This window comes from Nannospalax galili, unplaced genomic scaffold, assembly GCF_000622305.1.
Source record: "Nannospalax galili isolate Female #2095 unplaced genomic scaffold, S.galili_v1.0 scaffold300, whole genome shotgun sequence".
In the NCBI taxonomy this organism is placed as follows: Eukaryota; Metazoa; Chordata; class Mammalia; order Rodentia; family Spalacidae; genus Nannospalax; species Nannospalax galili.
Window position 1 is genome coordinate 1,745,302 of NW_008347322.1, and position 14,545 is coordinate 1,759,846.

The 14,545-nt window shown below is 51.9% G+C and overlaps 2 protein-coding genes across 2 annotated transcripts in view; one reads left to right on the top strand and one right to left on the bottom strand.

Annotated features, from left to right (window-relative positions):
• The window catches only part of CUNH9orf116 (chromosome unknown C9orf116 homolog), a 16,779-nt gene extending 11,268 nt beyond the window's left edge, over window positions 1–5,511 (bottom strand). The window contains exons 1-2 of the mRNA XM_029568702.1: window positions 5,219–5,511; window positions 3,500–3,578 (exon numbers count right to left, since the gene is read on the bottom strand). Of these exons, the coding sequence (XP_029424562.1) occupies window positions 3,500–3,578; window positions 5,219–5,478 (339 nt within the window). The 5' untranslated portion in view covers window positions 5,479–5,511. The remainder of the gene's footprint in view (window positions 1–3,499; window positions 3,579–5,218) is intronic.
• Window positions 5,512–7,243: 1,732 nt separating this feature from the next.
• Mrps2 (mitochondrial ribosomal protein S2) lies at window positions 7,244–11,462 on the top strand. The gene is made up of 4 exons (XM_008843939.3): window positions 7,244–7,344; window positions 7,425–7,550; window positions 7,976–8,105; window positions 8,861–11,462. The coding sequence occupies exons 1-4, from the start codon at window positions 7,302–7,304 to the stop codon at window positions 9,420–9,422; spliced, it is 861 nt and encodes a 286-aa protein (XP_008842161.1). The 5' UTR covers window positions 7,244–7,301; the 3' UTR covers window positions 9,423–11,462.
• Window positions 11,463–14,545: the final 3,083 nt, after the last annotated feature.

Genomic DNA, 14,545 nt, shown 5'->3' on the forward strand with positions numbered 1-14,545 from the left:
TTTTTTTTTTTTTTTTAAGACATTTAAAAGACAAGTTTAAGATCTACAGGAAAACTGGGCATAAAATCCAGTGTCCAAATCCAGCTCAAATGCACAGCTCCCCTGACTGTTAGCATGGAACATGGCAGGCGTATGGGCTGCAGGTGGGCCAACACTCTACTTGGCTGTTGACTGACTGTCACAGTGAACCCTCAGGGTTCCTCCTGGTGGCACACATTCTGTGTGTTTTGAGAAATGAATAATGACAGGTACCCACCATGGAAGAATCATAAAGAATAAAATACCCACTCCAGCCACTGCATTTTTTTTAAGAGTCAAAGCATTGTTACTTTCTGTCCCTACAGGGAAGGTATGATGGTTAGTCTTTGCTGTCAACTTGACAACCTAGAAAGTGGGAGCCTCAACTGAGGATTTCCTCCATCACACTGGCCTATGGCCCTGTATATGGTACATTTTCTTGCTAATTGATGTAGGAGGTCCCAGCCCACTATGAGTGTGGGCAGTGCCATCCCTGGATACATGAGCCTGGGCTGTATAAGAAAGGTATCTGAGGAGGCTGGAGAGATGGTGCAGAAGTAAAGAGTGCTGGCTGCTCTTGCAAAGGACCTGGGTTCAATTCCCAGCACCCACATGGTGGCTAACAACCATCTGTAACTCCAGTTCCAGGGGATCCAGCGTCCTCTTCTGACCTCCATAGTCATTGCATACACAGGTGCACGTACATACATGCAAGGCAAAATGCACACATAAAGTAAAATCAAGGAAGCTACCTGAGCAAGCTGGGGGAAACAGGCCAACCAGCAGTGTCCCTCCATGGCTTGTGCTCCAAGCTCCTGCTTTGAGTCCCTGCACTGGCTTTCCTTCATGATGGACTGTGAGCTTTAAGCCTCTCCAAGTTGCTTTTAGTCAGTGTTTTACCACAGCAACAGAAAATAAACTAGGACACTGACCCCAGAGCAGAGGATTCAGTCAAGGGTGGGCCCCAGGCTGAGCAAGAATGAGACTCGGGAAAACCCACTTCCAATCTTCCGTCTGATACCTCCTGGCCATTGCATGCTAATTCCAGTGAGTGCTGAACCCCATCACTAACAAGAGGAACATTTTCTCAGTGACCCAGGCAGATGGGCTGGGCAGCCTAGGGCAATCACCCAAAATGGTGGGGCAAGGGTTAGGAACGTCCCCTACATCCGGATGAGTATCTTTATGTGTTCCCACATTGTCAGTCATGCCTCAGGAAGAGGGGCAGTCCAGGTAGGGCTGGTGGTGTGTCATGAATTCTAGGACCTCAGCCGCCACCCATGTAAAATTTCCAGGTGTGCACAAGTCAGGGGAGTCCCTGTTGATACAAATTCAGTCTCAGCAGCTCTTTGTGGTGTCATCCGACACATCACTAGTCCTGAGTCTGTGGCTTTGTTTGGAGATAGAGCCACCATGACCCAAAACATGTTTGGTCTGGTTTTGTTCTGTCTTTAATGGGCCCTGGCATTCGAGATATATCAGGTAACTGAGAACTACACTGGACTGAAGGAGAGCCTCTGACCTCTGGTCAGTTGTTCAGGTATGCAGGTTGGGTGGGGCTTGGAGTACTCTGAAGCTAGGCACGACTATCCTAAGACTGGGGATTTTCCAAGCTACGCATAGTGGTGCACGCCTTTGATCCCAGCACTTGGGAGACAGAGGCAAGCAGATCTCTGGGAGTTTGAGGCCAGCCTGGTCTACATAGTAAGTTCCAGGTCAGTTCAGTTGGGGCTACAGGGAGACCCTGTCTCAAAAGACCAAAAAAAAAGGTGAATGTTCCCTCCCTGGAAAGTCCTCATACAAGCATGGATGGTGACCTCCCCACAGCCTGCACAAAATGGTGAGAGTCTCATAACCTTTTATAAAAGCAGAAGCCAGGGCTGGGTGTGTGGCTTAGCTAGAACACTATGCCTAGCACACACAAAGCCCTGGGTTCAATCCCCAGCCCTACACAAAACCAGGCGTGGTGGTACACACCTGTAATCCCAGCACTTGGGTTGTAGAGGCAGGAGGATCACAAGGCCATCCTCAGTTATTCAGTGAGTCCAAGGCTAGCCTGGGCTACATGAGGCCTTGTCTCAAAAAAAAAAACAAACAATGTAGAAGCAGCTGTGTGAAGGGGGTGCCTGCTTCCCATAGGAAGCCTCATCCCCAATTCTGGGAGTCCAGAAAGCCTCTCAGCGACTAATCTTTTCACAAGATTTCTTCACTCCTATGACACAACTAAATGAGCAATCACCAAGTCTTTTCACATGCTGACCATGGGGGAAATGCCCCTGTGCTGGTTAGTTTTTGCCAACAACACAAACTAGAGTCACCTGGGAAAAAAGACTCTCAACTTCAGAGCTGCCTCCATCAGACTGGCCTGTGGGCCTGTCCATGCAGCATTTTTTAAAAATACTTTATTATACCAGGCGTGCTGGCACACGCCTTTAATCCCAGCACTCGGGAGGTAGAAGCAGGCAGATCTCTCTGAGTTCAAGGCCAGCCTGGTCTACATATTGGTTCCAGGACAGCTGGGGCTACAGGGAGACCCTGTCTCAAAAAGACCAAAAAAAAAATACTTTATTATTTTTGTATGTGTGAGTGCATTGCCTGTTCACGTATAAGTGCACCCATGTCATGCAATGCCTGTGTAGGTCAGAAGAGGGCGTCTAGATTCCCTAGAACTAGAGTTACAGACTGTTGTTATCTGCCATGTGGGTGCTGGGAACTGACTGCAAAAGCAGTCAGTGCTCTTAACCACTGAACCATCCCTCCAGCCCCAGCTGTGCAGCATTTTTTAAATTGCTAATTGATGTAGGAGGGCCCAGCCTACTATGGGCCCTACCATCCTTAGGCAGGCGACCTTGGGCTATATAAGCAAGCAAGCCAGGGGAGCATGTCAGTAAGCAGTGTTCCTCCATGGTCTTTGCTTCGGCTCCTGCTCCCAGGTTCTTAACCTGCTCTGGCTTCCCTCAATGATGGACCGTGACATGAAGTGTATACCAGATTAACCCTTTCGTCCTCAAGTTGCCTTTGGTTGCTGTTTAATCTCAGGAATAGAGAATCAAACTAGAACACTCCCCCAACAGCCTCACCCCAAACAGGGTGTCCTAGTAACCTGGAGATGCCACACTGGTCCACGGTTGTTTTCCCTGGGCCTGGGTGTGAGCTCAATCCCCAGGCACCATCCCGGATTTCCTCATAGGGCTTCTTTGACTTGCCTCTGGGTACCTATGTGAAGGAGTACATGTGTGAAGATGTGAGTGAGTGCGTGTGAAATAGGGATGAGGACAACGTGGAAGTGAGTCTACATATGTGTTTCCCTTTCTGGAATGCACTTTGCTTCTCTATGTATTCCATGATCTCTCTACCCTCCCTGTTTCAACACTATTTGAAGTGTCCCACAATTGTAATTTTGGAACATGGGTTCCCCTGCCTCCTCAGAACTCCCTTTTCTAGAAACACAGCATCCACATGTACCTGACTTGATACATACCGGCATCTCATGTACGGTAGGTGCTCTGCTCCCATAAGTCTGGTTACTGGTCCTGTACAGAGAGACTTGGCCCTTGATCCTGTAGGAGAGAAACATACTCAGTTTCCCATTCATTTGAAATCAGCCAAGCCACAGACTTAAAGAACGTAATTAAAGGAGCTTTGTTGGCAATGCCCCAAAGAGAGTAGTGTCCCCAGGTAGCGGTGCGGTATAAATGGAGCTCTCACAGGGAGCAGATTCTCCTGGTAGGCCTGCCTCCTGGCCTCCTCTGCTGGCCCCAAACTGCAAACCCTTACAGAGCACCCAGCTATCAAATGCTGATCCCTAGCCCTAGTGGGGCCTTAGAGCACACTGTCGTTGCCAAATAGGTTAGTGTCCTAGTTCACTTGTGATAAAACACTGATCAAAAGCCACTTGAGGAAGGACAGAGTTTATCTCACTTACAGTTCACAGTCCATCACCGAGGGAAACCAGGGCAGGAGCCTGGAGGCAGGAGCTGAAGCAGAGACCATGGAGGAGCGCTGCTGACTGGCGTGCTCCCCCTGACTTCTCAGCTACCTTTCTTATACAGTCCAGGCCCACATGCCCAGGGATGGCACCGCCCACAGAGGGCTGGACCTTCCTACTTCAATTCAATTAATAATTAAGAAAATGCCTCACAGATATGGCCACAGGCCAGACTGATGGAGAAAATTCCTCAACCGCCAGTCCTTCCCAGGTGACTCTAGTTTGTGTCAAGATGACGTAAAGCATCCTGCACAGGCAGCTATGCTGGGAGCAGCAGCTCAGCTTCAAGACCCTGTCGCTCTTGGGTCCTTCTGCTTCTGAGCCCCACTACAGAGACCAAACTTCTGTAAGGTGGAGAGAAGGGGAAGCATGACCTTGGTCTATAATACCACAGCTACCAGCTGGACAACAGTTCATCCCATGAAGCCTCAGCAAACTGTCCTATGCTGCAATTGGGGACCACAGTCACCATAGACCCGGCCCTGTAGGACGCATGAGGGACCAAAGGCCAGGAATCGGGGAGGTGTCTGCACTTGCTCCACAGAAGTTAAGGCGCTCTCTCTCTCTCTCTCTCTCTCTCTCTCTCTCTCTCTCTCTCTATATATATATATATATATACACACACATATAATTTTATGTGTATGAGTCTATTGCTTGCATGTATGGACATACACCCTTGTCATGCAATGCCCTTTGGAGGCCAGAAGGTGTTGGATTCCCTAGAACTGAAGTTACAGGTGGTTGTTTGCCACCATATGGGTGCTGGGAATTGAACCCAGGTCTTCTGCAAAAGCAACCAATGGTCTTAACTGCTGAACCATCTCTCCAGCCCCATCAGCAGTCAAGGCTTTTATCTATCCTCCTTTCCAAGAGCCAGGCTCCCTGGAAGGCTCGCAGCTGGCAGGGATAGTCAGAGCTTGAAGAGCTGCACCCTGGGCACAGTAAGGGTGTCTGGACCACAGCTGAGCTCTGTAACTTGCAGAGAGACCTCTCCACTCCCCCACCACCCTGCATCCACACACATCCACTTGTAGAGTTCTCAGAGAACACTTCTATGATCCACACTGGTGATAACGACAGATCAAGGCACAGGACTGACCTCAGTGGCCAGAGGCTTGGGAGCTTCTGGGGGGGTCTCACGCACACGCGTAAGCCAGAGTGAGGACCAGCCCCAGCACCCCGCACCACGCTGCATGAAGGTGGCGGCCTCACCTGTAGCCCCGAAACCACTCGGGATGGTTGAACCTGACCGGCAACTGCTTGCTCACGCGGTAGTAGTCACTGGTCTTCTCTGGGGCAGCGTTGGCCTTGGGCTCCATGGGCTCCATACTCTCCATAGGCTCCACAGGCTCCATGGGCTCCACAGGTTTCATGGGCTCCACAGGCTTCATGGGCTCCATGGGCTCCGCAGGCTTCATGGGCTCCACGGGCTCCACAGGCTGCACGCACTCCTGGGGTTTTTCTTGAGACATTTGGCCTCTGCAGGAAACTGGCCCAGCACAGCCTCCAAGTCTGCTGCAGCTGCAGTGGCGCGGCTTCCCGTTGCTAGGCGACCGTGTCACCTTACTGGAAGGAGGTGGATCCTAGAAGGCAGGCTCTTCCAGGATCCGTGCATAACTGTAGAAACTCCTAGAAGTTCTGTAACGAAGGGTTAAGGGTCTAGGAGGAGTCTCAAGCTTCCAGCACCCTGCAGCCCCTCCGGGATGGCCCGGGCCTTTTTCTGGGACTCTTGGGAACATCCAAGAGGAAGCAAGTCCTGAACAAATGAAACCCTAGGCACTTCACCAGCAAATTCGCCACAGTTAGGTGTGCCCGAGCCTCAGCCAAGATGTAGACCCGAGATATTGCCAAGTTTAGGGAATCCTCTGAAATCAAACACTGTTTTTAAAACATTTTATTATTTTTATTTTATGTGTGTGAGTGTATTGCCTGCATGTATGTAAGTGCACCTGTGTCGTGCAGTGCCCGTGGAGGTCAGAAGAGAGCATCGGATCCCCCAGAAATGGAGTTATGGATGGTTGTTAGCTGCAGTGTGGGTGCTGGGAATAGAACTCCGGTTCTCTGCAAGAGTAACCAGTGCTCTTAACCGCTGAGACATCTCTCCAGCCCCCCAAATATTGTTGAAACATTAAAAATTATGTTGGGGAGTGGGAGTGGCGGTGTACGACCTTAATGCCAGCACTGGGGAGGCAGAGGCAGAAGGATCTCTCTGTAAGATTGAGGCCAGCCCAGTCTACATAGTGAGTTCCAGGCCAGCTGGGGCTGCACAGGAAGAAAATTTTAAAGTAAAATTAAAATATGATCTTGGCTGGGGCTGGAGAAAAGGCTTAGTAGTTAACAACACTGGCTGTTCTTTGCAAAAGACCCAGGTTCGAATCCCAGCACCGCCATGGTAGCTAACGACTGTCCTTAACTCCAGTTCCAGGGGATCCAACAGCCTCCAAGGGCATTACACAACACCAGTGCACTTACCTACATGCAGGCAATTCATGCATACACATAAAATAAAAATAATAAATAAAAAATATTTTTAAATGATCTTGGAGCCCAGCATGGTGGTGGAGGCCTTTAATCCCAGCACTCAGTGGGGCAGGAACAGGGGTATCTTTGTGAGGTGGAGGCCAGCTAGGTCTACATAGTGAGACCCTGTCTCAAAAAATAAAAATGTAGGGACTGGAGAGATGGCTCAGCGGTTAAGAGCACCCGCAGCTCTTACAGAAAAGACCCGGGTTTGGTTCCCAACAACCGTCCATAATTCCAGTTCCAGGAGATCTAACACTCTTCTGACCTCCTCAGGCAATGCACAACGTGGGCGTACTTACACACCTGCAGGCAAAACTCTCATACACATAAAATAAAAATAAAAAGTGTGTGTGTGTGTGTGTGTGTGTGTGTGTGTGTGTGTGTGATCTTGGGGGCTATGGGCTTAGCGTCTATTGAAAAGTGACTCCTTGAATGACGTGGTGGTAGTACATGCCTGTAATCCCAGCACTTGGGAAGGTGGAGGCAGGAGGATCAATGGGTCAAGGTCATCTTTGGCTACATAGAGAGTTCAGAGCCAGCCTGAGTTAGAAACCGTGTCTCAATAAAAAGAATATTTAACAAGAAAGAAACACCGTTTTGGACAGCTGCTTTCCTTGGCCCGGTGCGGAAGCCGGCAGCGGCTGCAGCGGGCGCGGTCCTCCTGGCCTGTAGGCGGCGCTGCGGCCCCGCGCACCCGGCGGAGGAGGAGGCGGAGACGCTCACCCCGGCGGGAGCAGTCGACGCCCGCCGCGACCTGGTGCACGCTCCCGCCATGGCGCCCGCCCGGACCGCGCTCCCCCGGCTGCTGTGCGCAGGTGAGCGCCGCGGGCCGTAGGGAAGGGAGGACCGGGTGGGGAGGGCGGGGACGCGGGCCCAGCGGCTTCTCTCCCCGCAGGTGTCCGGTCCGCGCGGCGATGGCCCGGCTTCCTGCGGAAGGCGACCCCAGGCCCGGCTGGGCCAAGCGGCAGGATGCTGACGGGAGCCCCGAACCCTGCACGCAGCGAACCCCAGGACGACCACGGTAAAAGTCAGCGGCTGGGGGCTGGTCGGGGCTCCAAGAAGGGCAGCCCCGAGAGACCCCGGGCCATTGCAGCCAGTCGGGGTGAGGCTGGACACTGCAGGGTTCCAACAGGACACGTCCTCCGGGGTGGGGGGAGGATGAGAGTACCACCCTGTTGGCCAAGTGGCTCCCGAGACCAGTGAGAACCAGGCTTGGATCTGCCCACCTGGTGACCAGTAAGGCTCCTCCTGTTGCTATCCTCTGATTTCCATGGAAATCAAGGGAAGGGGCTAACCAGGGCAACATCAGATTCTGACCCCAGTCCTTCAGTGCATGAAAAGGACTTCCAGATCGTTCCTAGGACTTCTCCTGGCCCCCAGCCCTGAGACACATGGTCTTGAGTGGTGGTGGGCCACACAGCAGGTCCTCCCCTTCTCCCTACCCAGATCTCCAGCGCAAGATCTTGGATTTACCACTGAAACATTCTGACTTCTTCAATGTCAAGGAGCTGTTTTCCGTGAAGAGCCTCTTCGAGGCCAGAGTGCACCTGGGACACAAAGCTGGCTGCCGGCACAGGTAGTTGGCACAGTGTGGGCAGAGCAGTGAGGTCAGGTCAAGGTTAGAAGTGGGGGCAAGGTGGGAGTATTAGCAACACCACCAAGTATGAAGTGGGTATTGAAACCATTCACGGACATGGTGAGACATATCAGGCTTGGGAAGTTTGGCCATCCGAGTGGAAAGGCCTCACAAAAGAGTCAGAAGTGGCCACACACTGAGGTGACTGGAGAGATGGCTTAGCAGTTAAGAGCAGTGGCTGCTCTTGCAGAGGACCTGGGTTCATTTTCCAGCACCCACATGGCAGCTCATGGCCATCTGTAACTCCAGTTCTAGGGGATCCAACACCCTCTTCTGGCCTCTGAGCACCCAGGCATGTTCATGGTACACATACAAACATGCAGACAGTCACTCATACACATAAAATAAAAATAATCTTTAAAGAAGAGACCAGCACTAGGCAAAGTGTCCTGGCTCAAGTTCATGTTTAATGTGGAGTCAGTTAGTCCCCAGATCCCCACAGGGAAAGGACTAGGGCAGGACAGTTTGCACCATACACCTGAGGTGACTGCCCTCCTCCGCAGCACTGGGTCTCCAGCCGGTCACTCGTGGACAAGGTACTTGTGGTCTGTCTGCAGGAAGTAGGTGTGAATTGTGCCTCCCAGTCTGTAGGCTCCCCATAGGGGAGCCTGGATTGCTGATGGAGGTCTTTGGATGGCGGGGGGACCAGGCTTCATGAGCATTGGTCACACTTGCCTTGGTGGGATTTCTGGTAGGTTTATGGAGCCATACATCTTTGGGAGCCGCCTGGACCAGGACATCATTGACCTGGAGCAGACAGCTTCACATCTCCAGCTGGCCTTGAACTTTACAGCCCATGTGGCCTACCGCAAAGGCATCATCCTGTTTGTGAGCCGTAACCGGCAGTTCATGCACCTGATTGAGAATACAGCCCAGAACTGTGGCGAGTACGCCCACACCCGCTACTTCAAGGGTGGCTTGCTGACCAACGCACAGCTCCTCTTTGGGCCCGAGGTCCGTCTGCCAGACCTCATCATCTTCCTACACACGCTCAACAATGTCTTTGAGCCCCACGTGGCTGTGAGGGATGCAGCCAAGATGAACATCCCCACGGTTGGCATCGTAGACACCAACTGCAACCCATGCCTCATCACCTACCCCATCCCGGGCAATGATGACTCACCTCCAGCTGTCCATCTCTACTGCAGGCTCTTCTGCACAACCATCAACAGGGCCAAAGAGAAGAGGAGGCAGATGGAGATTCTGTATCAGCTGCCGAGTGTCAAGAGGGCCGAGGACAGTGGGACAGCCAACTAATCATCTGAGTAGACAAGAGGCGTTCCTCATGACAGGCCACCCTGCCCCTTATACACCAGCTAGGAAGGCCTATTCTGAGCAGGAAACTGCACTGTGCTGGCTCCTGTCCCCATCAGCCATCTTTGGCATCAGGGTCCTGTGTTTCCTGAATATGGCTACCCCAGGGCCGACAACCTGAGCTAATTCTTGGCTGCCTCTTTTCTGGGGACAGTCTCGGGTTAATTGCGCGTCTCACATAGCCTCTCGCTGCCATTAGGACAGGGACCTGGCTGGCCCAGTGGATTGCCTAAAGACACGGTTCTCCCCGCCCCAGAAGCTTCCACCTCAGCAGGGCGTCTGTGCCAGGCAGTCCAGCTCACTTCTTGTCTCAATTAAATTATTTTCCTCCTGTAATTCCAACACTTGGGAGGTGGAAACAGGAGGATCAGGAGTTCAAGACCAGCCTGGGCTACATGAGACCCTGTCTCAAGAAAAAAAAAGACAGAAAAAGTCAGTTTTTTAAGAATTTTTTACTCCTGTTCTGGCAGTCTCGTTTTATCAGGGGCTGTTTTGCAATGTGATGTTGCAGCAGGAATCATGGGGAAGCTCAGCCAGAGCACACAGGCAGGGTAAAGCAGGTAGACAGAGCTACGCAGAAATAGCCTTTTGTCAGTAGCACATGCCCGGGAGCCCTCAGCCTGTAAGTGGCATTTGTCACTTGTGTGCTAGGGACTCTGTAGAGTCAGCAGTGGTAACAGGTATCTGAGGAGGCAGCAGCATGGTGCTTGTCCTCCCACAGGCTGGGTGTGAACAACTGAGTGCCCATCAACTGCATGTCCCTGTTGTAAGGAAGGACACAGCGGTGGGCCTGAGACAGGCTGCAGGTATCCCTTCAGATCGCTAGTGATTCTTGGGATTTTTGCCGCCCACCCTGCTCACCCTAACCCCTCAGGAGCGGTACACAGGGTACTGGGCTGCAACCCATGTATACCAAGCTCTTACAGGGGAGGGGGAGGGTGGGCAGGGCTCGGGGCTGAGTGGATTAGAGGTCACCATACAGAGTGCCTAGGTGCCACAGCTCAGGATGTGAGCACCAAGACCCAAATGCTTGTTCAAGCTCGGTGGCAACCAGCCCAGCTTTCACTCAAAGCATAAGTCTACACAGGCCAGTGGTCTGCAGGGCAGTTAAAGGCCACAAGATTCCCCTTGGCATAAGCAGACGAGGCTCCCTGAGCTGGGCCCTGTGTCACATGGGACTGAGGTTTGGGGAAACTGTGGCCTTGAAACAACAGCGAAGGGTCCCTGGCAGGAGTTGCTGAAACGGGGCTCGGCTCTGGAGTGTTTGCTACAGGGTTCAGCCAGGGGGCCTCACCCGGATCCCCCAGAACCCTTAGGGTTGGGGTTGGAGGAAGCCCTCCAGGTAGAATGTCCATCAACACCCAGCAGGCACAAACCACAGGGCGGCATCCATGCTGCCCTAGGTCTCGGGCAGCCAGAACTACAGCTCCACGGAGACTGCTGGGAGAATCCTGTGTTACTGGGAGGGCTCAGTGCTGGCTGGGAGACTGGGGTTTGGCCCGTTAGGCTGTGCACAGGGCAGCTCACCATCTCTGGGATTTGGAATGAGGAATGAGGGAAAAGAGGGAGGAAATGGAAGAGAAAAAACCTGGAGGGGAAGCCGCCGGGCAGGAGTCGCAGAGCCCACAGCTGGGCCTTGGGAGTGGTACTGTACTGTTGCCTGTTCCATTGGAAGGTAGGCTCTGACTCTGGACCCCCAAGTGGAGGGGACTACAGGATGTGGCTTCCAAGAGGCTGCAGTCACTGAGCCCCACTGAAGGGAAGGTCTGTTCTCCAGAGGCGGGAGGCCTCCGAATCACCAGAGGGGAAATGACTAGGTCCTGCGGGATCCCAAATCTGGATAAAGCCATGCTCTGTCTTCTGCCCAGCAGAAGTCCTGTCCTTCCACTCTCTGGAAAAAGTATCCTTTTTGATACAAGATCTTATGTCGCTGAGGCTGGCCTTGGATAGCCAAGGATAAAAAGAAAAAATTATTACATCCTATATTTTGTGTTTGGAGGTCATGGGGTGGTGGGGGCATGCACATGTGCCAAAGTACATGAGTGGAGGTTATAGGACAAGTTGTCTTTGTGGGAGTCAGTCCTTATGTGGGTTCCTGGGGTTGAACTCCAGTCCTCAGGCTTGGCAGTAGGTGCCTTTACCTGCTGAGCCATTTTACCATTCCAACCTTGAACTTTTATTCTTAGAGAATATCTTTTGTTGACGGGGTGCGGTGATGCATGCCTTTAATCCCAGGCAGAGGCAGGAGGATCTCTTGTGAGTTCAAGGCCAGCCTGGTTTACATAACAAGTTCAAGGCCAGCTGGGGCTACAGGGAGGCACTGTCTCATTAGTCTTTGACAGTTTTTTTTTTAATTAGTAGTGTGTGAGTAAATGCGGTGTGTTGATACCCATGGAGGCCAGAAAGTGTCAGATCCCTGGGTAGATGGGAGTCACCCCCTACATGGATGCTGGGAACCGAACTCAGATCCTCTGGAAGAGCAGCAAGTGTTCTTAACTTGCCCCAGCCCTGACCTTGAACTTTGGATCTTCCTCCACTTCGCCAGTGCTGGAGTTGCAGGCGTCTACCATCAAGCCTGGCTCACATACCTATTTTATGCTGAATATTCAGTTTAAATATTGCTTTTTGTTGTATTTTAAGTCAGGTAGCCCTGACTGTTATGGAACTTGCCATGTAGACCAGTCTGGCCTCCAATTCACAGTGAACTTCCTGTCTTTACCTCCCAATAAAATTGAACTGTTTGTTCATATAACTTGCATAACTCAGGGCACTCAGTCTGCCCCTGTGCCAAACACTGTCTGGACTGTACAGAGTAAAGCCCCACAGCACACATGGGATGGACCTGTGGGAAGGACCTTGTGAACTGTCCTGGCGTTAGTGAAGGGGAATTATTTTGTACCATGGCCAAATAGAGCCCTGGCACCTGGGAACCTGGAGTCCTGTCTACCTTCTGAGGGGAGAATTGGAGCAGGCAGGGCCCACCCCACAGTCAGGGCAACTGTTTGCTCCTTGAAGAGGGAACCTTCACTGTAGGTCACCCTGACAATCGGCCTGTCGACAGATGACACCTATCAGAGCAATTGGGAGGTAGGTATGGACACTAAGGACACAGGCTGTTACAGGCTTGGGTCTCAGAATCATGTCTAGTCCTGGGGGAGTGGGGGAGACATAGGCATACCAGTGCTGTGAGGGCCTAGTCCAGGGACACCCCACTCTGATGGGTGGAGACAGGCTTCCCAGAGGATCACAGAGTTGGAGGGTGTAGGGCTGTGGGAGGGAAGTGGGCAGAGGCTAGAGCTGGCGGTGGCAGTGCAGTGAGAGTAGGAACAGCTGAGGGCCACTCAATTACTCCAAGTGAGTTGTCAAGCAGTCCTCTGACCCCTCCCTTGAGGGAGGTGTAGCAAGCATCCCCCCTGTACTGGTGGGAAAATAGGTTTCTAGAACAGACCCCTCTGTCCTGCAAAGTGTCAGAGCCAGGATTAGACCCTAGAGTCCTTGAGCCCCATAGGGCCCACCTGAGGGGGCTCACAGATGCTGCAGGAGGGCTGTCTGGGCGCTCCAGTTCTGTAAGCCTTTGCTCCTGCTACCCACAAATTAACAGGTCCTGGGCCTGGGTGAGGTCAGGGTCCGGGGCCAGCCCTTCCCACCCCAGCCCAGCCGGCTCCAGGCTGGAGGATGTGGACAACAGGCAGCAGGACCCTGGTCTCAGGGAAACCTCTATGACAGATGGTATTTAAGAAGGATTCCCAGGGGACTGGAAAGATGACTCAGTGGCTAAGAGCACTGACTGCTCTTGCAGAGGACTCAGGTTCAGTTCCCGTGGTGGTTGAGAACCATCCTTAACTACAGTTCCAGGGGATCCAACACACTCATCTGACATCCACATGCATTGCATGACACAGGTGCACTTACATGCAGGCAATATACTCTTAAAAAGCATCCCAGTCTCTAGGGTCTGTGTCGTGCCCCCTCTGTTTTCTCATGAGCTAAATGTCATAGAACCAGGTCAGCCTTGTGAGTTGTACGAATTCCTGAAAAGACTTATGGAACCCTTGCCCTGTGCTAGGCACCTGTTTGGAGCAGGGTGGGGTCTTCTAGGGCTTGGGGTGTGGAAGCCTCCCATGGCACCCCCTGTTGCCTAGTCCAGCAGTGGTCAGCATCATTTGAGGAAGGGTGAAGATCCGTGATAACAACATGCAACAGATGAAGGGCTGAGCACAGAAAGGGCAGGTGCACAAGGCCACCATGCAGGGCCTGGGCTAGGACACTCACTGACCCTGCCCCAAAGAAAGGCTCATTATCCTTGCTCCTGGGATTCATTCATTCCCTCCCTCTCCCTCATTCATCTGTTTAGCAAACTTCCATGCCCCCCCCATGGCATTTAGGAAAGAGCCCAGGTTCCAAAGTCATGTGCCCAGCACTACTGCATCCTCAGTGACCTGGACCCCCATGGTTACTTCCAACTTTGAGTTCATGTTCACTGTATGATGCCCCAGAGGCACCAGAAATCAGCCATTTGATTAAAACAGGCCTGTGTTTGAAAGAAATGGGGAAGTGGTAGTGCATGCCCGTAATCCCAGGACACGGACACTGAGGCAGGAGGATTGACAGGAGTTGTGAGGCCAGCCTGGACTACATAGACCCTGTCTCAAAACAGAAGCCTGGCATGGTTTAATCCTAGCACTCGGGAGGCAGAGGTAGACGCATCTCTGTGAGATTAAGGCCAGCCAGGTCAGCATAGTGAGTTCTAAGCCAGCTGTGGCTAAGGGGAGACCTTGTCTCAAAACAACAACAACAACAAAAAACAGAAAGGCAAGAAAGAAAAAGGGAAGAAAGAAAGGAGACTGAACAGTGCTTATGTTTACGTGGGTTCTAAGTCCAGGCACACGCTGGCTCCTAGAAACAGCGAAGAATAAATCCGGTGTTGATGCACATTTACCACATCACATGGGTTTTTTGTTGTTTTGGTTTCTTTTTTTTTTTTTTTTTTTTTTTTTTTTTTTAAAAAAAAAAAAAAAAAAAAAAAAAGAGGACGATAAATCTTTCACTGTGATATATCAAAATAA